Source organism: Sturnira hondurensis, unplaced genomic scaffold (assembly GCF_014824575.4).
Source record: "Sturnira hondurensis isolate 20B ecotype Veracruz unplaced genomic scaffold, ASM1482457v3 Scaffold0006413, whole genome shotgun sequence".
Taxonomy (NCBI): domain Eukaryota; kingdom Metazoa; phylum Chordata; class Mammalia; order Chiroptera; family Phyllostomidae; genus Sturnira; species Sturnira hondurensis.
The window spans coordinates 25,809,975-25,834,542 of NW_028079044.1; the positions used below are offsets into that span (position 1 = coordinate 25,809,975).

A 24,568-nucleotide genomic window follows, 5' to 3' on the forward strand; every position below is an offset into this window, starting at 1 on the left:
TCCTCAAATGCGCGGCCCCAGTCTTGTACGTCTTCCCCCTCCCAGCTACCAGCATAAATAGGCACTCAGTGAGGCTTTTGAATTGAACTAAGCAATTTTTCCGTAGTTCATAAATCTTGGAAGAGGTCAGCATTTTTTAAAATCTCATTTTCAAGTGTTTTTCAGGCCACAGCAACCAAATGGAAGAATAGCAATGTAATGAGATTCACAAATCAGCATCTGTCTACCTTTATTCTTGCTGTGCTGAAATTCCCTAAATCCTTGTGAGATCTCTTATAGACTTGAGGAAATTGGGAATTGAGAGAAAGGTGGCTTTTACATGATTCTTCTTCTACTATGTTCTTTAACCCAGTATTTTTGCCAGTATTCTTACCTTCAGGGAACAGCCGGGAGGACAGGAGGCTGGGGCAGAGGGAGCACCGGGAAGAGGAATGGGAAGGGAAGTCAACAGGGCAATGGGGAAACCAGATCTTCTAGGAGCGGATAAGCTACTGTGAGGACTTTACTAGTGAAAATGAGTGAGATGGGGTGTCAAGGAAGGGTTTTGATTACAGGAAGGATATGCTCCCCTTTTGCTATTTTAACATTACCCGTCACGCTGGGTGCTGTGCTGACAGTGGACTAGAGGGAGGAAAGTATAGAAACAGGTTGTCTGGTTGCCGTGTGGCTGTTGCTGTAGTGTGTTCCTGTAATCCTGCCGAGTGGGACCAGGAAAGTATCCCTAGCGGACATAAGGCCAAATTCATGATATATTTTGAGATAAAGCCAATAAAAGTATGCCAATTATCTGTATGTTAGTGTGTGAGTGGGGGGTGGGTCAGTGTTTTGTTACTGAGACTTGAAGGGATATAAAAAGAAAGGTGTATATATATAAAAGGTATATATGAAAGATATATAAAGGACAGGGAGAGATTCAAGAGTTTTGCATTTAGTTCTGTTAAGTTTAGACAGATAAAAAGTCTGGAGTTTAGAAGACAGATCCAGATCCTCCCCTGGGAATTGTCACCATGTAGAGGATACTTGAAGCGGTGCCACCGAGCGAGGTCACCTAAGAAGAGGGTGTTTGTAGATGAAAGAAATGGCCCAATGACTGAGTCCTTGGTCCTCTAACATGTAGAGGTCTGAAAATGGAGAACTAGCACACAAACCAACAAAGAGATGCTGCCAGTGGTATTGGCAGGGAACATAGGAACAGTGGTGTCCAGCAGGCAGTGAAGACAATGATTAACTTCTAATAGGTCCTGTTAGTCATTGTTGTGCAGTGGCTCTAAAAAACAACCACAAAATCTCAGTGACTTGGTTCAGTAGAATGCATTTCTTGGTGGAGGAAAATCCATTGTTATTTCTCACTTTGGTAGTTCTCCTCCAAGCAGTGACCCAGTCATCTTACCGTTAGTCACACTGCTGGTCCTTTTGGATGTCCTGCATTTAGCCAGTAGCTGAACAAAGAGAAAGGTGTAAGTGAAGAAAGCACACCAGCTTTTACTTGCCTTCAAAGCTTTAGAAGCATCACCTCACTTTAGACTCATCCACAATGGCTTGTCTAGCTGCAGACTGTACTGTTTAATGAGCATCTTCTCTCTGATGCCGAGAGTGATAGTGATCCCAGAGTGCAAATCTCTAGAGAATCAAGGAGCGAGGGTGCTGACCTCAGGATCAGATAGATTGCTCTAGTGAGAGTGGGTGGCGGGTGTGTGGTTGGATGACATGAAATTTAAAGTGAGGCCTTTGGAGTGAAGTACAGAAACAGACTCTACCTGGTAATGGGGACCAGGGAAGCTATCTACCCCACTTTTAGTGCCAGTCTTATGCAGGGGAAGGGAGAGAAAACAGCTGCTGAAGAGGACTCCACTGAGAGCAGTGTCCTCGGATTTGTTAGAACAGTTGAGGAGTAAATTTAGAGAAGTGTTTTGGGAAAGTCTAGGAGATGGTGCTAAGGTGTATCGTGAGTTCTAGAGGATAGAACGGAGGAGATTTCAATGTGTGGAGTGAGAGATGGGGTCTGGTGAGGGTTGTACAGATCTCTCTGATGATGAGGGTCTGGGTGATAAGAGTTTTTGGACTTCTCCCAGGGGCGATGTGAATAGAGATAAAGGCCATGAAGGTACAGTAGTAACCCTGGGGTTTGTAAGACTGGATTAGGCATCAAGGTTGTGAGTGTTGGGACCTGAAGGGATGTGGTCATCCCACGATCCCTCAGTTTGTGTAATATTTATCCAGTTTTGTGGTATACATGTGTATATCCAGCACAGACCTCAGTTCTGTAACTAGGCGTACAAACTGTAACTTTATTTTTCTGTAGAACTTAATTTATTTTGATCCTTTTTTCTGCTGGGTTAAGAAGTAAAGTAATGCAAAGTCAGTTCAGGGTCCCCCAGAGTTGTGTTTCATTTTCAAGGGGACAGTAGTGAGAAGAGAGTTTGACTCTGCTCTGGTTCTGTGGCTTCACTTCTCTTCTGGTGATTGATGGGAGAAATACCTTTAGATGTGGAGAGTGTGGTTAGGCTATCTTTCTCTCTGAGTACTTGAAACAAATTTAAAGGAATAAAAAATGATATATTCAATAAACACTTAAAATTACAGACTTAATGGATACCAAAGTGACGGCAGTTACATATTCCAATTTAAGTCACCAGACACAAGAAAATGAAGTTTGTTACTCGGACAGACCCACCCTGCAGAGGATGCCCTTACCTCTCAGGGTCACTCAGACTGGGACTCTGTGGGCATGCCGGCTACCCCAGTGTGCACACCTCTGGGGTGTGGGAAGAACCCAGAATACCTGGAGAAGATCTGTGCAGACATGGAGAGAACATGGAAATGACACAGGCACTGGCCCCAGCCGGGAATTGATTTTTTTTCCTCATCAACCTTATAAGGCAGCAAATCAACATTATTTGAAGACCTGCTTCATTTATTAAGCTTTTATTTCCCCTCCAGATTGTAAGCTCTTGGAGGACAGGATTTGTATCACATTTTCCAGCCCTTACTGTGGTACCCTGGTACATAGCAAGTGAACGTTGCATAGCCCTGGCAAGGTAGCTTAGTTCCCAATGTATGAAGGTTGCGGGTTTGATTCCCAGTCAGGGCACATACAAAAGCAAACCAATGAATGCATGCGTAAGTGGAACAACAAATCAGTGTTTCTCCCCCCACCCCTTCCTTTCTCTTTCTAAAATCAATCAGTAATTTTTTATTTTATGAGGAACAATATTCCTTTCTCCTCCTCTCTTCCCTTTTTCTCTTACGCTTTCCTAAACATGAGAGTGTTCACATTCTAGCAGCAATCCGATCATCCAAGGTTTTCTCATTCATTTTTATATAATTACAAGAGTTCTAATGATAAAGACTAAAGTTCAAGTGGGAAGTGGTCGGCAGAAGTGGCAACAGTAGGAAGTGCTTGTGAAGGGTGAACATAAAATATTAACACCAATTTCACACTACTGCATGAAGGTCAGCTTTATTATTCCAGAGTTGTACTTGACTAATAAGATTTTTTATTGAACCTTATCCTGAGTGTAAAATATGTGGAAAACAATACCTGCCTGGTCAACAGTGGCAGCTATAAGAGAAAAGACTGCTTCTTTGAACCTAAAAATTCTTAATATTCCTCCAAGATCTTACCATATTATCTGGAAGGGCTTAGCTTATGTTCCACCCAGTGCTGTTATTTCTGGTGGTGGCAGTGTTGCCTGTGGGTGTACACACACTAAGAAAGTATGGAGTTTAAACCTTTTGTTTGTGTTCTTTTTTATTTTGGAAATCAGTTCAGGGTAAAAGAACATTAATGGTCTTGTGGATCATTGTGATATAACTTGAAGGGGAGACGCTAGAGACATTCTTATCTTTGCTTTACTACTTATAGCAAGGTGGTGTCACGCAGTGGTCTCTCCATCCCTCCTTCCTCACCTTCCCCCTTTCTTTCCCTCCTCTTTTTGTATTTCTCCTTTCTCCTTTCTTTAACAGACAGCTGAATCCCTGTCCCACTCCATGGTTCCCCAGTGAGATTCAGGCAGCCTTTAATGTTTATCTCCTGAAAGTATTGAATAAGAAAACTGAAACCTAAATAGTTGAAGTGATTCTGAAATCATGCAATTTGAATATGGTAGAATAAAAAGTAGTATCTAGGTTTCCTTGTTGCAAGTGTATGCTTTGAGAAAACTTTATGTAAATATATTTATCCCACTGGTGCCTGAAATTTCACCACTAAAGACTTTTAAAAAAATCTAATGCCATATACCATATATACACACACACGCACATTTTATGTAAATATATATATTTATATATTTATATAAATTTATATAAATTTATATTTATATATTTATATATATAAATAAATGATACTGTCTCTGTTTTTTTTCACCATGGTATTCTCAGTTTCTATCATGAATCCCAAAACATAATAGGTATTCCTTAAGGAGTTTTGAATGACTTTTTTGCATGTTAAAATTATGAGATATTTTAATTTCCTACCTCCCTGCCTGCCTTTCATTACTTTTTGGTGAGCTGCATTTTCTGATTATTCACCCATTAACATATATATATTCTGTAACAAAAGTATTTCCAAAAATATACCATGCATCGATAAGAGAACATGTTAACCTCGTGAACAACTAACACATTGTCCTAGTCATTTATGTTTTTGTGGACAAGTTAAGGAAATATGACACTGTAACTCACTGTTGTGTCAAGGTCTGGTTTCTCGTCTAAGGGATTTACCCTTCATCCTTCTTCAAATTCCTGCACAGAGACCTGGGAGGTAAGCCCTTCTAGGTCGCTGGCATTCAGTACTGTCTTGAGCTCTCTGAACTTGTACTGAAACATTTCTAGAACCCTGCTTCAAGTCCTCCTTAAGCATTTCTCTCTTTCCCAAGCTTGCAGTACTCCTGTCTTTATCTCTTAGGAAGCCTCTATTTTCCTTGTGGGCTTTCTTTGGTAGTCATCTGGTCTCTGTGTATGACTGTTTGGAGGGTGCTCCCTCTCCAGGATGATCTGCCTGCATTTGCAAGGTTTACTCTCAGGACACTTTTTATTTTAGTTTTTTTCTTGTTAAAGCAATTCAGCTCTGTTTAAGACAGCTACCCCCAGCACAGTCTTGCCTTGGCTGTGCGTACATGGCCCAAGAGCTTGACTTTCTGTGAACATGAAGGAAAAGTATAGGTTGGCACAGATTTCTTTTTCATGATTATTTAAAATTCCAAATATGAAATTATAAATAATAAAAATCACATTTTTGACAAAAATGTCAAATAATATGCTACTAGGGAAAGATTTCAAGGAGGTACACATGTGATATTTTTCTTTTTAAAAAATATATTGACTGAATGATTCAACAATATTTAATGAGCAAGGCACTATGCTGTTTCAAGGTACTACATTGTATAAATAGATAAAGGACACATGGATTGTTATTTTAGTGAAATGAATACTGTCTTAGTGTCAGCACTATATTGAATAAAGTAGATGAACACCTAAATGGATGGTTAGTATCTTATGGTTAAAGGAAGAATTGCTACAGTTATTTTTTGTTGTTGCTCTTCTGTTAGAAGCCGCTCTTCCCCGTTGACCTTTAACCATGGCCGCTTATCACTGTAGCAGGTAACTGGGCTCTGCTGCTACTTTCAGAAAGACAGATGTTCAAATGTTTAATATTATACCATGACAAATTAAATGTTATCCAGAATTATGTCAGAGCTCTGCGAGATTGTAGAGGGAGGACCAAATCGAATTGGGGGAAATCCCTGACCAAGCCTCAGAGGAAATGGCAGGCAAGGCACAGCTGAAACAGTGGGTGGATTGTGCTGGAAAAAGGGAGTGATCATTTCAGATCTGGTAAACTTCATGTTCTTTTCTGTGCATCATAGTCAGTTTTTAATCATTATTCCCCATATTTATAGTACTTCCATGAGTTGTTTTTGTATACATTGTTACTTTTAAAGTGAATAATAGTATTCTTGACATCTCATATATGATTATTACTGCATTTTCACACTTAGATTAAATTGCTTTCACCATATGAAACTCTAAGGCAAGTTGACTCCAAGTAAAGCACTTTCTCCAGAAATGATGATTGCCTCCTTGAATTAGTATTTATTAGATCATCGTATTAGAGACAACAGCATTTACAATTAATATGTGGTTCTTTGGGTTAGTAGTGACTTTCAGTACTGCCTCATGGTAATGTAGCATGTCAAAACTTACTGGTGACTTCAGCATTTATTAGATAGATTTATTTTTAAGTTGTAATAATATAATTATTATATATTATTGCATATAATACTGGTACTCTGTATCAGTAGATTTAAGATTTGATTATGAGCAACTTCTGTGTACACCATTATACTCATTGTTTCAAATAATTTTAAAGTTTGGTCTATATTTTAAACATTTTTATAATATTTACTTTTAGAGCAATTTTAGATTTACAGCAAAATTAAGGGGAAGGAGCAGAGATTCCCCTGTGTGTCCTGCCCTGACAAATGCATAGCCCCTCCAGTTAACATCTGCCTCCAGCGCAGTATGTTGTTGTAAACTTACTGTGTATCAACACATAAGCATCTCCCGAAGTCTGTAGTTCACACTAGGGCTCACTGGTGGTGTACGTTCTGTGGGTTTGGACAGACTTGTGATGACAGATTCCCCCACTGTAGAATCATACAGAGTAGTCTCACTGCCCCGAGTCTCCTCGGTGCTTCCTAACTGCTGGGAACCGTAGGTCTTTGTACTGTCCCCACGGTTTTGCCTTTTCCACACTGTCGTATAATTGGAATTCTGTAGTGTGCAACCTTTTCAAGCTGGCTTCCTCCACATAGTAATGTGCATCTACATACCCTCCTTGAGTTTTCATGGCTTGATCGCTCACTTCTTTTAAGTTAGGAGTAATATTCCATTTTCTGGATATAACAGACTTTATCAATTCAACTACTGAAGAGCATCTTGGTCGCTACCAAGTTTTGGCAGTTATTAATAAAGCTGCTGTACGTGTTTGGGTGTCAGTTTTTGTGGGGGTGGTGTGCCTTTAAATCAGTTGTTTTAATTGGCAGAGTTCTGCAGTAAGTTTGGGTGATCATATTCTTCTCACAACTAGTCATGTACAAAGAAAAGCAATGAAGTCCAAGTGAGTAGAAAGGAAATTAATGTGTATTTTGTTTTTAAAATTATAAAACAAAGGTAATTTATTGTAAAACATTTAATTCTGAAGTATAGGGAGTAAAGACTTAAATATGCCCTCACCCATACCACTCATAAGTTCCGTTTTACCCTCCTTAGAGGAGACCACTGTAAAAGGTTTACATTATAAAAATTATTGAAAATCTCTCATTTCTTTATTTTAGATGGACAAAAATTTTAATAACATAGAAAATAGAATGTCACACTTCATTTTCTTATTATATAAATGTGCCTTTCATGTAATCACATGCTTCTTGTGGTTGCCATCAAAGTCGGTTTTTAGAATTGAGGGACTCTGTAGGTAAAGCTTCTGTTATCAGGAAGACACATTTTCTGTTAATTTGGGATTAATCAGGTACTTTGTGGTTGAGTTTGCTTTTTCTTAAAGTGAACTTTTTACTGATATATTATACTGAGAAATGGGCTACAACTTAATTCACAAAGTTGAAGGCATCCAAGCATTCAATAAACAAAATTACCGTTCCTCCCAAATCCCGTCTTCCAACCACTAGCACCTGACAGACTCACCAGCTCCCTGACTTTAGCAAAGTTGTTCTATTGATTTTGAGTCATCGCAAGTATCAGTAATTCCATCAGTTAAAATGATCTCATATGATATTTTATAATCTTGTGTAGTTTTAATTTTAAGCAAGGATATATAGAATAACCTTGAAAATATTTTCTATATATTTTTGTAAAACTATAAGGTTCATTTCCGTTAAATAACTAGTATTCTTGTATTTAGAATCCAGACCATTGTCAGTCCCTGTGAAAGCCATGCTGACCATAACTGAAGGCTGTAGAAGTCCTGAAGAAAGAATGAAAGAGTTTATTGGAGTGGTGTGGAATGCTGTAAAGAGTCTCACACTGCAGGTAATGTAAAACTTAGAAATATCATGCTTTTAGCTGCTGTGACCTTTTTAATTTTCAGTAAAAATTTTCTCACTGGTAACACTTATGTAAACTATCTAATTTCCATAATTTAGCTGAAAACTATTGGTATACTTTACATATTACTAACAAATTTATATAAAACCCACATTACATGCTCTTTCTAATATAGGTATAAAAATGCACAAACTTGAAGATGTTCCTTTATTAAAAATTAATGTATTCTACTTTTTATTTCTTTTAAGCAATATCTGAAAGATTTTAAATGCTCATTGTACAGATTACATTCTTCTCTCAGTATTGAGATAAAAATTTAGTTGAAATTAAATAAAAATATGGAGATTGACTTGGGGGGAAGGGTGGGCCTGAGATGAAGTTGGGAAAGGGAGAAAAAGCAGGAACAACTGTTACAGCATGAACAATAAAAATAAATAAATATTAAAAAATATTTTTCTAAATATTTCTCTACCTAATCAAGTTAAATATGAGAATGATAATTTTAACTACTTACTTTATTATTAAATTATCATCCCACTTATTTTTACTTTTAAGTACTCATAATTTAATCTTACTGAATTAACCTTCTTTTAGATCATAATTTACCTGATGAAAATATACAATTAAATGCTTATCAACTCTCATAGGAATGAGGTAAAAGTAGCCCAACAGTTACACATTTTAAGCTTTTGTATAGAATTTTTCTCTTTGAATAAGATGAAAGATTGATATCAAAGGCATCTTTATAGAATTTTATGTGTACCAGACAGTAATCTCTTTGGTACTGGGGCCTTCCAGTTATGTTTAAGATATGGAAAATTGCAAAAAAAGTTGCTTGCATTAAGCACAAGAGCAAGATTAATGATCTACAAAGTATACCATGATGCTTCACCCATGGAAACTTCAAGATAATATTGGATTGGCCAAAAAGCTTGTTTGTTTTTACCAGTAGTGCTTAGTCATCTTTAACTTCATTCTAAACAATTTTGTTAGATTGTATTGTGACAGCTGTCTTACAGCATGCATATTTTTTTAAATTATATTTTATTAGACTATACAGTTGTCCTAATTTTTCCCCTTGGTCTGCCTCCACCCAGCACCCCCTACTCCCCCAGGCAATCTCCACACCATTGTTCATGTCCATGGGTCATTTTCTGTGCTGTGCTTTATATCCCCATGGCTATTCTGTAACTACCAATTTGTACTTCTTAATGCCCTAACCTCTTCACTTAATTCCCCCAAAACTCTTCCCATCAGGCAACCATCAAAATGTTCTCTATCAATGATTTTGTGTCTGTTTTTCTTGTTTCTTTGTTAGTTTTGTAGATTCAGTTGTTGATAGATATGATTTATTGTCATTTTATTGTTCAGAGTTTTGAACAACTTCTTTTTCTTAAATAAATCCCTTTATATTTCATATAATAATGGTTTGGTGATGATGAACTTCTTTAGTTTTCTTTCTTGTCTGGGAAGCATTTTATCTGCCCTTTGATTTCAAATGATATCTTTGCTGTGTAGAGCAATGTTGGCTGTAGGTCCCTGCTTTTCATGGCTTTGAATACTTCTTGCCAGCCCCTTCTAGCCTGCAAAGTTTCTTTTGAGAAATCAGCAGGAAGCCTTGTGGGAATTCCCCTGTAGGTAACTAACTACTTTTCTCTTGCTGCTTTTAAGATTCTCTCATTATCTTTATCTTTATCTTTAACATTTGGCATTTAAATTAGGATGTGTCTTGGAGTGGGCATCTTTGCATCCATCTTGTTTGGGACCCTGTGCTTCCTGGACTTGGCATGTCTATTAGGAAAGTTTTCTTCCAGTATTTTTTCAAATAGATTTCCAGTTTCTTTCTCTTTCTTTTCTCCTTCTGGCAGATGGAGAAATTATGCAGATGTTGGAAAGCTTGAAGTTGTCCCGGAGACTACTTAACACTATCCTCATTTTTTTTGTACCCTTTTTTCTTCCTATTGTTCTGATTGGGGTTTTTTTGCTTCCTTATGTTCCAAATCATTGATTTGATTTTCAGGTTCCCCAACTCCATTGCTGTTACCTATGAATTGTTCTTCATTTCATTTAGTGTATCCTTTGTTTCTGACTGGGTCTTTTTTATAGTGTTGAGGTCCTCAGTAAGTTCCTTGAGCATCCTTATAACTCTGCATCTGATAGATTGCTCATCTCCATTTTGTTTAGTTCTTTTTCTTGGGTTTTGAACTGTTATTTTATTTGGGCCACTTTGCCCCCTCATTTTGGCTTAGGGCCTCCCTATGTTTGTTTCTATATATAAGGTAGAGCTGCTATGACTTGTGTCTTGGTAGTGTGGCCTAATATAGTAGGTGTCCTGTAGGGTCCAGTGGCATAGTCTCACCTGTCACCCAAGCTGGGTACTCAAGGTGTGCCCTTTGTGTGGGTTGATTACACTCTTATAGTTGAGCTTCGATTGCTGTTGTTAGTTCAATGGGAGAAGTTTACCCAGGCCAATCACCTGCAAGACTGCCTGTGATCACTGACCACAAACCTCAGCCATCTGTGGAAGATCAGCTGTGCAGGGGCAGGGTGATGGTGCTCCAGTGTGGTCCTTAGTTATCCACTGAGTGCACAGGCTCTGGGGTGTTCTGGGTGGTGCAGGCTAAGGTCAGCTCCTACCTGTGTTCTACCCATGTCACTCTGCGTTAGCTGTATCACAATCTGAGATGGCTGCTACTTGCACTGGGCTTGGAGGCTCCTAGGTGAAGCCACACATTGAATCTAGGCTGGCTGCTGCTAGTGCCTGGTCTAGGGCCACTTAGCAAGGGTTATGAGGGCTGGGGCCTCACTGAGGCCAGCTGTTGCTGGTCTGAGAGGATTTAGGAAGTTGTGAACCATGCACCAAGACCAGCCATTCATATGGAAAAGTCACTGTTAACCCCTTTGGTGGGCCCATAAGTTGAGTGGGATGGGGTCTCTGGATCTCCAGTGTGGGGCAAACAGTGTTAGCCAGGTTGATGGATTGTCAGCTATGGCACCTGCCTACTGGCTGACAGATGAACCCTCCGTTAGGGGAGGGTTCAGAAAAGGGACAGTGGCCTCTGCTCACCTTTCTGTCTGGAAAGAAAGTGGTCTCCCACCTCTCGCCATGATACCAGACACTTCCATTCCTCCTGCGTGACACTGGTGCCTTTCAAGGTACTACCCTGGTGCTGGAGCTTAGAGGGAGTGAGTTGGACTAAGTCTGTGTGTGGTGTTCTTTAAAAGGAACTGCTTGGGACTCCAGAAGTTTCTTCCACCAGTTTAATCCCTGCTGGTTTTCGTAGCCAAATGTTATGGGAGCTTAATCATTCTGTCATTGGAATCCTGTGCTGGGGGGCCTGGTGTGGGGCTGGGACTCCTTTCTCCCGAGATATCCCTCCTAAATTTTTATCCACTACACGTGGATATGGGACCAGACCATTCCATGTCTGCATACCAGTCTGGATGGATGTGGTTTCTTTAATTCTGTAGTTGTCAGACTGCTATTCAACTCAATTTCTGACAGTTCTGACTGATGGTTGTTCTATAGTTCAGTTGTAATTTTGATGTGTTTGTAATTTTTGATGTGTTCAGTGACTGTATTCCCCTGTGCCGCCATCTTGACCAGCTGATCATCAGTGTGCATTAAAAAAAAACCTTGTCAAACCTGGTGAATTTTTGTGTACTCATTTTAATATTGAAGATAGAAAAAAATAAGCAACATTTTTGGCATGTTATGCTTCATTATTTTGAGAAAGGTAAAATGCAACCGAAACCCAGAAAAAGATTTGTGGAGTGTATGGAAAAGGTTTGTGAAGTTTTGTCTTGAAGATGTCTCACTGGGTGATGCTCCATGGTCCAGTAGACCAGTTTAAGTTGGCAGAGTTCAAATTGAGACATTAACTGACAACAGTTATACCACGAGGGAGATAGCCAACATACTCAAAATTTCCAAGTTGATAAAGTTACTATTGAAAATAAAAAAATGAGTCTTGATCATTACAGAAAAAACCATACAGACTTTTTAGTCAACCCAATACAAATGTACTACTTTTAGCTGCTACATTTCTGGTAATTTGTTGTGCAGCATAGAAGAGCAATAAAGACAGACACATTATGCTTAACTACAATATATTCTGATTACCACCATGAAAACTTACCTAACCACACAGTGTTAGAACTGTATCTATAAATATCTCCAGTTGCTTAATATCAGTTCGTGAAATGTGATTATTTGAAATACTATTAACATAAAAGCCAATAAACTGGATATTGGTGGTCCTTTTCAGCCTCTTTTCTGGGCATGTTGCTTATGAAAAAGTTAGGAGAAGAGCGAGAAGGAGAAAGTGTGTTTTCTCTCTTTTTTTTTTGTTGTTGCTATAATTCCATCTCACTGGACATGCTACCTTTTCAGATGTCAGCTTTATCTCACCAGTCTCAGCGAGCCTGAAGCCTTTACAGTTAATATATTCCTAATAGCTAGTTGTGTTGACTCCCCTGTTCTTTTCTAGAGTTACCTTTGCTGCATTGGTGGCGGTAGGCAGGACAGTTGAGACCACATGAAAACAGGAAACATTCAGTGCTTTTCTGTTGTCTGTAATTGTAGAAGCAGAGAATACACAGTACTCTTAAGATGTTGCTGAACATTTGTAGTCAATGTTAATTTTTCATTTATAATAAAATACTATCTCCTTCTAATCTTCATTGTATATCATTCACTTATCCATGCCCTCCTTCGTATTAAAGCTTAACTAGACCATTTGTGTTTTGCTCCTGATTGCTTTTTGTATTTCTTCATATTTACTCACTTAAATACATGTAGTTTTTATTTTGATAAAACCCTCTCAGGGAAGACCCATTTTTTGATGGAATTCCCCTGGCACATGGGAATTCTCTTTCAGTTACACTTTCTCACTTTGGTCAAAACCAGTCTGTATTCTTAGCTTACTCTAGTCTGCAGTCACAAAAAATTATTTGAGAAGGGTTCTTTCTTATTTTTCGTATTTCTAGATAATGTCTTTAGGTGCTTTTCTAATTTCACTGATTTAATACATTCTGTTTCTATTTAAATCACCTATAAAATAAGTGTTTTTTACTGATGAATGAATGCTACCTGTCATCTTGTTGCATATTATTTTACTGAACTTCTAGAAAGTAATTTGTGGTGCATTTAACAGTCAGTAAAGGTAAATACCAAAATGATTAATAAGTAGTTGAGAAGATGAGTAACTACTAAGAGCTATTCTCTGCTCTAATGATTATGTAAATAATAGTGAACTTATCTGATTATAATTCAGTATGAAGTTCTTTTTTTTTTAATATTTTATTTATTTATCTTTAGAGGGGAAGGGAAGGAGAGAGGGAGAGAAATATCAATGTATGGTTGCCTCTGCCGAGGACACACAATGTATCGTGTGTCCCCTGCCGGGAAGTGGCCTGCAACCCAAGCATGTGCCCTGACTGGGAATCGAACCGCGATCCTCTGGTTCGCGGGCCTGTGCTCAATCCACTGAGCTACACCAGCCAGGGCTGAAGTTCTAAATTATGGTTTGACACAAATAATATTTTGTGGAAAAAAGGAATAATCTAAATATGAATTTTCTCTAGCACTTTCCCTCGTATATCAGACTTTTCTTTCGCACTTGAAGCCAGCTGCCTTGAGGGGTTAGTGGTATTCTGGTTTTACTGAATTGTCACTCAGAACTGTGGGAGGAAAAGTATATTATTCTTTTCTGCGACTCATTCGGCATGTAATATACCTCCACAGACAACACCCCTCTTGGATTTTGATGTCTAACCTGCTACACAAAATTTGACTGTTTTTGACTTTTTTACCTACAGCTTTCTCTCCTAAGTAACACAATTCCTTTCTTCTTTTGTTCAATTTTCCTTCTCTAGTCTAATGAAAAGTGCTTTGATACCAAAATAAGCTTGTATAGCATCATTCATTTTACACACATATTCTAATACAGTGAGACTACAGCAGGTCTCTTGGAGCTTTTCTTTTCAGAATTAATTGCCTTGTGCTTTCTTCGGCGATAGCCCTGGAGTTTGTGAAGAAGGTGGAATATAATTTCAGGAATTGCCCCAAGGTCCTGCTGCTCCTTAAATATCCTCCCTGGCTTTCTGAAATTCCATATCTCCTTTCTTTTTTCAGTTGTTTTTCTTTTTATTAAATTTATTGAGGCAACATTGGTTAATCAAATTATATAGGTTTCAAGTGTACAATTCTGTGGTAAACCATCTGAGTACAGCACTGTGTCTTTACTACCCAAAGTCAAATCTTCTTTTGTTACCATATATTTGACCTCTTTTAACCTTTATATATCTTTTCTGATAAGTCTTGTATTTTCAAAAATCTGATTAAAATATATTTAACTAGTAATCATAAGCATGTTAACTTTTTAATGCCCTAGTGTTTATTTTTAAAGACAGTTAGCTAGTAATGCATTATGGAATATGTTTATTATTCTTTCACTTATTCTCATATTCAGCACTTAACTTTTATTATATGTCAAGCTATGTGCCAAGTAGATGAAAAAACATAGTAGTTCTCATGGTCTAGCATAGGGGGGAAAGCGAGAGCATTCTATGGGGAGCATCTTGTGGGGAGTCTCTCTTCGAAGGATCTGTAGAAAACTGTAGGGTCCCAAGGAGAAGTGGGAACGTCCAGGTAAATGTCATTTCCAGAAAGGATACTTAGGGCATGTACTTCTGCTTCATGATGGATTTACCATCATGAAGAGTATCATACCATCCCAGAAGAGTAAGTATTTACTGATTTGTAGAAGAACTAGGTGACACTATTGCAATATCCACAACATAATAACTATTGAGAATATTTAGCTGTTTGAAGTTTACTTTGGTCCTAAAAGTTGTTTCATAATGATATAAGTAGTTTTATTAAAAGTAAACTGATTTGCTATTATCTATTCCACAAAACCTATTCTTTATTAATATCATATTGAGTAGTTGTATAACAGGGTAAAAAAGATGGTATTAGGTTACATATTATTCAACAGCTCTAGGAAAAATCTTCCAATTTAAGATTCCAAGTGATACAAGAAATCCTTAGCCCTGGCCAGAGGGCTCTGTTGGTTGTGAGTTTGATCCCCTGTCGGGGCGTGCACGAGAGGCATCCAGCCAGTGTTTCTTACATCTCCCCAACTTCGTCTCTCTAAAAGCAATGAAAAAAATGTCCTTGGATTTAAAGAAAAAAAATCTTCATGATATCTGTCAAATCACATGAGTATGCCTCAGTATAACGTGTACTGGAGAACATCCTCCTCTGCCCAGGATGAAGTAACAAGGACCAGATTTATTTTGCTATGTGAAACAACCAAAAACGGACAAAGCAAGTTAAATAATGATTTCAAAACACTAGATAATATACCAAGTTGGACAGTGATCCCTGAGAGGCTTAAGGTAAACTCAGCAGGACCTGGTGACTAAATGAACTTGGGAATGAAAGAAAGGAGGCTAAGTGGTGTTCCATGTTCTGGTTTTGATGTTTGGGTGGGTAGTGGTGCCATTCATGGTAGAAGAAGCAGCTTTTTGGGCAGTGTTAAGGGCAAATAGGGAGATTGCATTTACACCTGTATGTGAAATGCCTGTAAGATTTCCAGCTGTTAGAGTGTAGAGTATTCCTATCTAGAGTTTAGGGAAGAGATTCACAGTAGAGATAATAATTTGGGGACTTATATACAGATGGTTAAAACCAAGAAAGTGGGTCATTCAAAAAAAGTATGTAAAAGTTAAAGAGCAACGGGCCCAGGAAATACCAATTCTGAACTCTAAGGGAGTGGTCAGAAGGTAGTAGGAAAGGTTGGAAAGTTAATGGAAGTCAAGGGCATCGAATTTCCAGAAGTCAGTGGTCAACAGTATCAAATTCTGGATGTGAACTATGGACTTGACTTTATCTGCCTATGATAGGAAATGGTTAGATTTTATAATTTTCAATTCTGACATTCTTGTAATAATATTTGGGTTATTTTGCTTATTTTATAACACACATAGTACCTTTAACCCCAACAATGAAGTTAATCTTACATGTCATTATGGATTAGTTATAAGTAGAGATACTGATATTCCTCACGTTTTCTTTCTTTTAAAAAAAATTTAATTGTGGTAAAATACACATAACAAAATTTACCATCTTAACCATGTCTGAGTTTACAGTTTAGTTTGATGTTCCTCCTTTTACTAATTAAGCTTATTGGGCATAAATTAACATATAATTACAGGGATGCTAAACAATGTATCGTTGTATCAGTTATCTTGAATATGATCTAGGTACCTTGCTTGCCTCACCCTTGTCCTGGCCCTGTGTTACGCATATTATATCATTAGACGTTTCCAGATATTAATGTGTTTTTCAAAAGCTACAAGGTAGAACTGGATTCTGATTAAATGATTAAAATATGGACCCTAAAGTTCTTAGTTTTTTAAAGTAGTGTCCATTTTCCAAAAATGTTTTATGAATCAAAATAAAAACCAGAAAACCCTGAAGCTGTCACCAGAAGAATAGAATGTTGTGACTTAAAGCTGTCAGAGGATTATGCTGTTAGTGGACTTTTGAGCAAGTAAATGTGTTTGGAATCAGAGTTTCTGGAAAGTTGATTTTGAAGCCAAAGTTCATATTTCCTAAGTCCATGTGCTCTTGTATTAATGATAGAAGACTTAAATTGTATAAAGACATAAATAGTATTTGTTTTTCAGTGGGAGAAGGACCTGTCACACTTCATTGTAGTGGATTATTTCATAGTGCTACATGTATTCTTGAACAGATTTTTTAAAATATGAACTTGGTTTCGGGCCTTTTCACAGTAGATTAACATAAACTAAATTGTTCTTTGCAGCTTTTTTCTATGCTGATTAGCAAAGATCCTGTGTTTTACACTTCAAAAGCTATCTTTTTATCCAGAAAAGCACATAATTGGCAATGGCATGCAGTTGACAAAATAAAGTGCTCTGGTCTGGAATTCACTAATAAAGGAGAACACTGTCCTGGTGTTTGCCAAGCTCAGTCTTCTCATCTTTTACATCGAAGATAATGTTGATGTCCTGTGTCATTTCTTCGGTGTGTTTGTACTTTTTGAAGTCTTCTGAGTGTATAGTATAGTGTAATGGACTCTGTTTTCCCCACTAAGCATCCTTGTCTCCTTCTTTTGCGAATAATGCTCTATTATTTCTGTAGGGAACTATTTCCCACATTTTGTGTGATTTGGTGAGGGTGCCAAAGTTTCTCAAGTACCATATAAGCCAGTTAAGGTAGACCAATTGAATTTTTTCTCCCCAGCATAACATATAGAATGTGACCAGTGACGGTGTAATCGTATTGTGTGAAACACTTGATGTCCTCATGTCCATCGGACTTCTGGCTTATCTCCAGCATTAAATAAGAGTAGACATTCCAGGCTAGAAAGAGCAAAGGTTAATCACCTAAATGTAAAAGTAATTTTTTACATGCAGTGCCTAAAATTGTGCACACAGGACCATCTCTTTATGCACACACACTGAGAAAGTAATAGTGATTGAGAGGTGGTTTGGTGGTAGGGAGGTATCTGAAATGCAGATCTAGGGGTCTCTCTGTGTGTGCTCTCCACAGTAAGAGAGCAGGGATGTGTGGCACTTACTCTGAAAACCAAGACATCCAGGGTTCGCTTCTGAGATTCTTAACCTAATGCACTAAATGCGGATGTTTAGATTTCTGCTGTGTATAACATACCGAAAGCATTTTCATAAAGTATTAAGAATTTATAAAATAGGAGAACTGTGATTTGGGTAATTGTATATTTGTTGTAGTACACATGAAATATTTTGGTTAACTCTATGTACATAGATAGTTCATCCGTAACATCATCATCTTAAAACAAATGAACTGTGAACACCTATAAATTCCCAAGGCTTAGTATATGGGTCTGGCAGGCCCTAGACATTCAGCGTATGTTTATTGGCTTTGTTTACTTAGCAAACATTTAGGCGGCACTTACCATGTTACATCTCTCTGTCAATGTTGACTTCACTGCGTGTGCAAATGAGAAGTGTGAAGTCACAGGCAGTTGAAATAACTTGTCAAGAGGTCCCAGGCTGGAGTTGAACTCATCTCTTGAGAAGTCAATTATTTAAATTGCCCTACCAGGTTGTCTCTATGGTAAACAATTGTTTTTAATTAACATCCGTATCTGATGCTAATAAAAATAACTGTGTGCATTTATTTCATAATTATTTACTTAGCACTAGTACGTGCTAGGAAGTGCACTGTGTACTGAGACTGTAGCGTGAACAAATAGGCAGCATCTGACCTTGTGCCGCTTGTGTTCCCCTGGACATTCTCTAGGGCCGTAGGTATTTGAAAATTCCATTGTTTCAAGTGTTTTAGGCACTTGGACTATGTCTTTTGTCTCTGTCTTCCTTACTTTCAGATCAGTTCATGGGAAACATTGAAGAATTCATGAGTAAAAAAAGAAAACATGAATGAAATTATACCCTGAAATGTTTGCTCATTTTTGTTTTATATTTGAAATTGTTTCCTGAAAAATAAAATATGCTCACACAGAGAAGAGTTTATTCTTTAGCAATTTTGCAAAATATAATTATCACCTAAGTTTCAAGATCTGAAGAAAGAAAAACATGTTATTCGGTCATAAGAACTAGGGACATTATTTAAAAGGGTACAGAGTGTAGTATAACATTTAGAGCATTTAATGTAAAGTGTTCTATACAAGAGACAGTGGCCTAAATAAAATATTCAGATTAATACGTAAATGAAATCTATCTGAGCCTCTTCTTTTTAACTAGGTTGTATCACAGTATAGAGCACACATATTAGAAAAATCTAAGTTTACCATATCTTACATATGGGCATACACAAAGGCTGATATCTTTTTAACTGTCACATAAACTTAGAACTTTAGAAAAAACTATATGACAGTTACTTTATTTAGTAAAATAAGAATACTGAATAATTTCCACTTTATTGGTTTATCCTCAGCCCTTGACCTAATAGGAATCAAAATAGAGGTGGTTCTCTTTCAAGAATTTGCAATAATCCCTTCACTTTAACACATGAATGTGTTCAATATTGGGGGAAAGAACACGTTGCTACCAAAACTGAAATAAGATCCTTGAAACAGAAAGGATGTTGCCATGGAAAAATGAAGTAACACTCAGTGCAGCTGTGATGCATTAATGAATAGGATATTTTTTTAAAAGATCATTTGTGTTTGGTGTGGCTCAGAGGGTCCCAACCAGATGGTTTCCATGAACAGGATCTGACCCCCAGTTTGAGGACTTCTTACTGGCAGATTACTTCATTTTCTTTCCCTTGGATTGTCAGATCCTTACATTAATGCAAAATTTACTGCTGCAGGTTTCTGTTCACTTACACAAATCATTCAACATTTTATGTTAAAACCACAATCTTAGACATACAGTTTAACAGTTATTTTAAAGTGTAAAAAGATTTATGTGATAGCTTTAGTATATATAATAGATGTAACATTTTAAGTTTCAGCAATTTGGATTATATATATGTGTTTTTTCTTATCATTAAGAAATCCTCACAACATATATCATGTTTTATAAAGTTGTGTATTTCATGCTAATATTGCTGATCTGTATGCATTGCTAAAGGTTGTTAAATTTGATGAAACAATTTATTTGTGAATTAGTGGAATTTTGGAACAAGTTAATTTGGGAAATTTTGGCACAATTTAAGTTTGTTTCTCAGGGCTTATGTGTATATGATTATATTTGATGGCATAATAAACTAATTACCTCACATCATTGAAAGCATTTTTTAACAGAGCATTAATACCTATATGAAGTGTAAAATACTGATTCTTTATAGTTTGACCCTGTAGCCATAATTGATGTAGGAGAATATGCACTCAGTGTGCCAATTTAGCTTGTGTGATTGAACATCAATAATGACGTATGTTAAAAACTTAGGAACTTAAATGTAACACATCTGAGACAATATACTCTTCTATTTCAGAAAAATATGTTGTGATATTCAATCAGTTAACTACTTAACATATACATACTTAAATTATCTAAGCTGCAAGATAAAATTCTAGAACTAAAAAATGAGCTCATACTCCACCAACCAATGTATTTATTTTTGTAAAATTTTACTTATATCTTTCTTCACTAAATTCATCAGTTTGTCCATGCACAGAACTGTTGAAGCAAAGATGAGTTAAGTTTGCTTATTTATAAGGATAGGAAATTATTTATTGTAACGAGGAATTCCAGACTTGTTACATATCATTTTCCTCTCACTAAGGACTATATTAGCCCCAAGAGAAGTAATGTTACTGTATTCTTAGTTATCATTTATAAAATATAGTATCTTTGCTAATATAAGTTCCTAGGCCATGGACAAATTTATCAACCAAACAAATTTTATTTTTATTATATTTTGGGTAATACTTTAAATGCCAAATATTTTGTAGAAAATTAACAGGTCATACTTTAAAGTTTAAAAATAATTCAGGTATGCTAGTCTGTTTAGGCAATTTACTAACCAGGTATAGAATATTACTTTGTAAGAACCAACTAAGACTACTAGACTTTAGCCTACTTTGTTTTTGAATTAAGAACTCATGATGAAATGAAGTCAGATTTTGATTTGGGCTTAGTCTTCTTTTAACTCTCTAAGGGCCTAGCAACCTAAGTAACTAAATCAGGGTTATGAAAGCCTGAAACCACAGTTTAGGTAATAGTTTGAAGTCTGGTAATAGCAAGAAATACACACTGATGTTTAAGTCTTTTAAATTTTCTTCACTACCATGTATCTATCTATCTATCTATCTATCTACATCTATCTGTCTATCTATCTATCTATCTATCTATCTATCTATCTATCCACAAATGTGATACACACACACACTTGAACCTTGGCGTACATGTATATAAAAAGAGAAAGTTATGGGCTAGAAACATGTTTTAATTGTTTGCCCAGAGATATAATCTGAATGTTTTAAACATTTTTTCTTACATTTTCATCTGTAAAGTAAAACAGGAAGAGCCAAATTCACATAGAAATAGCAGTTTGTGGTCTTTTAAAATTAAATTTTATTTTTTTAAGTAAGAGCAATAAAATGCTAGTCAGTTCTGAGGGCTTAGACGGTGTTAACAAAATCGAATGAGCTGCAAAAGGAGGAGGTTTTCGCACCTTTTATGCCAGCACATTTGGTAACTCAATTATGTTTTTTGGGAAGAACCGTGGAAAGGCGGATATGTTTTCATCTCATGTCGCTGTGCCCTTTTGATCAAGTTTATAGCGAAAAACAAAACCTTCAAGTATGCGATATTTTCTTTTATTTGCTTGCCTGTTTATTCTGGTAAAGATGTTAGTGTTTGAGGGTCTGTTTACTCCCAGATTTAGTCTGATCCAGATATTTCAATTCTCCTTTTCTTTTCTAGCTTGAAGTGCAGTCTTGTTGTGTGTTCATTCCAAATGACAGCCTGCCTTCCCCAAGTACGATTGTGTCTGGTGACATTCCTGGAACTGTGAGAAGTTGGTACCATGGACAGACCAGCATGCCAGGAACACTCGTTGTCTGCTTGCCTCAAATAAAGATCATCAGTGCTGGCCACAAGTACATGGAACCTCTGCAGGAGATTCCATTTGTCATCCCAAGACCCATCCTTGAAGAAGGTACATTTGAAGATATTATTTTATGGTTATTCTATTTTATACTGATAATTTTGGCTGGTGTAGCTCAGTGGATTGAGCAGGGGCCTGCGAACCAAAGGATCACGGTTCGATTCCCAGTCAGGTCACATGCCTGGGTTGCAGGCCAGTTCCTAGCAGGGGAAGCACGAGAGGCAACCATACATTGACATTTCTCTCCCTCTCTCCTTCCCTTCCCCTCTAAAAATAAACAAATAAAATATACTGATAATTTTAATTCTGCTTTTTAAAATATGTTAGTGCATATGTAAGTCAGTCTTCTTATTGAAAGACCTACATGAAGGTAAACTAAGTGGTCTACAAAGTGAACTAAAAACAGATTCACAAAGTCAATGAATATAAACTAAGCGATGCTATTTATTGATATCCTCTTTTCAATCATAATCATATATTTTTATATTTATGTAAGTGGAGACTGTGTAGAAAAGATTATATACAATATAGTATCATCATTAAAATGCTAAAAAGATAAAATTAACTTGCAAAAGAAGTTGGTTTCAGATGTATGCATTAAGCTGGACTAAGGCTGCTGAGTAGGTTTATCTTAATTTAAGCCACTTGGTTTATGAATGGCTATGTCATAACATATATAAATATTCAAACGAATATATTATTTATTTCTATTAAGCATAATGTATATCTAGATTTCTCATTTGTTTAAATAACGTAGATAATTGTGTGATGATTGGAGCCATGACTCTCTGATAAGTACTTGATTTCTGTTACTGCTGTCTTTTGGGTTGCAAATTCATACCCTTTTGAACTTTGACATATCTGTCTCAAATAGTGTGTGAACCTGGAAAAGTTTTAAATCTCAAAGTAAATAACATGAGTTTATATTTTAATAACAAGGCATAAATTTTTGACACTGCCAAATAGGCCAACACCTTGTTCATATTATTAGAATGTAAGTGCGTGAATCCTGGTATCATAAAGATCACCGTTCATACTATTATTTAAAGCAGATACAGTCTGTGCAGTTTTGACTATGACTTGATGTTGATTTCTCTCATTTTTTCTATATTGAAATTTTAATTGAAATCTAGTTATCTCAGATAGTCAGAATGAAGCATTATTTTATTGTCAGAAATTGATGTTTATGTTTAATATTATTAAATATGACTGTCCATTGTCTTAAAATTATAGGGTCCTAGGGCTAGAGCAAAGTTCTTTAGAATTTTTCTTACTTGGTGTTTTCTTGACACAAGAATCATTTTTCTAATGTATTTAACATACCCATTCTTTGCTGTTTGCTTTTGATTATAGGGAATTCTTTATTATTACAACAGATGTAGTATGTCGTATAAGGATATGTTAGCTTCATAAAGCAAGTGGGAGAGTGATCCCTCTTTTTATTTTAACTCTGGAATAGTTTTTGTAAGTTAAAATGATTTGTCCCTTGATCTTTTTGTTGAAACTCCTGATATATGTATAACAACTTTTAAAGAGTCTTACCATGAAGCCTTTAATTCATTTTGAGTTTATTTTTGTATATGGTGTAAGAAGGTGGTCTAGTTTCATTTTATTGTATGTATGTGATCAGTTTTCCCAAGATCATTTATTGAATAGACTTCCTTTACTCCATTCTTACCTCCTGTGTCATATATTAATTGAACATGTATGTGTAGGTTTATTTCAGGGCTGTTCTGTTGATCTGTCTTTGTTTTAATGCCGGTACCATGCTTTTTTGATTACTATAACCTTGTAGTATAGTTTGATATTAGGGAGCATGATACCTTCCACTTTGTTCTTCTTTCTCATGACTGCTGTAACTATTCAGAGTCTTTTGTAGTCCATAGAAATTTTAGGAGTATTTCTTGTAGTTCTTTGAAAAACATCATTGTTATTTTGATAAGGATTGCATTGAATCTATAGATTGTTTGGGGTAGTCTGGACATTTTAACAAGGTTAATTCTTCCTGTCAGCATGGCATGTGCTTACATTTATTTGTATCTTATCCAGTTTTTTTCTTTAATGTGTTTTTTTTCTAAGTATAGGTCTTTTACCTCCTTGGTTAAATTTAGTCTTGATACTGGATTAGCCAAAAAGTTTGTTTAGTTTTCTCTGTAAAATAAAGGACACATTTTTTTATTTTCACCAATAACTTTATTGATTTGAACACTTTGGGTATGTCAGCTATCTCCTGTGTGGCATAACGCTGATTGTTCTCAGTTAATGTCTCAAGTTGATTGCTCTCAACTTCAACTGGTCTGCCCAAGCAGAGAGCATCGTCAGTGAGGGATACCCAGCGTGAAACTTTGCACTTCCGACATGTTTAATCAGTCACAGCACTGTCTCCATACCCCACAGAAATCTTTTTTTTTGCATTTCAGTTGCATTTCTACATTTCTTGAAGTAATAAAGCATAATATGCCAAAAAAGTTGCTTATTTTCTTCCATCTCCAGTATTAAAATGGTGAGACAAAAATTCACCAGTTTTGATAACTTTTTAAAAAAATGCATGTTGATATGATAGCTGTTACAATACAATCTAACAAAATTGTTTCAAATGAAGTTACAACTAAGTGCTACTAGAGCCATCTTACAGAATAAATCAAATGAACTTTTTGGCCAACCCAATATATATTTTTTGATGCAATAGTAAGTGGAATTGTTTTCTTTTACTTTCTTTTTCTGATATTTTGTTATTTAAAATGTGACTGATTTCTGAATATTAACATTATATTTTGTTACTTTACTGAATTTGTCAAATCTGGTAATTCTTTGGTGGAATCTTTAGGGTAATCTAATAGAATATTATGTCATCTGAAAATAATGACAGTTTACTTTTCCATTTGGCTACTTTGTAGTTCTTGTCTGATGATG

The 24,568-nt window shown here is 36.3% G+C and overlaps 1 protein-coding gene across 5 annotated transcripts in view; it reads left to right on the forward strand.

Annotated features, from left to right (window-relative positions):
• The window catches only part of VPS13B (vacuolar protein sorting 13 homolog B), a 690,921-nt gene that overhangs the window by 269,812 nt on the left and 396,541 nt on the right, over nt 1–24,568 (forward strand). For all 5 annotated transcript variants that reach the window (XM_037048269.1, XM_037048268.1, XM_037048265.1 and 2 more), the window contains exons 22-23: nt 7,919–8,046; nt 21,472–21,706. In XM_037048269.1, coding sequence (XP_036904164.1) covers nt 7,919–8,046; nt 21,472–21,706 — 363 coding nt within the window. The remainder of the gene's footprint in view (nt 1–7,918; nt 8,047–21,471; nt 21,707–24,568) is intronic.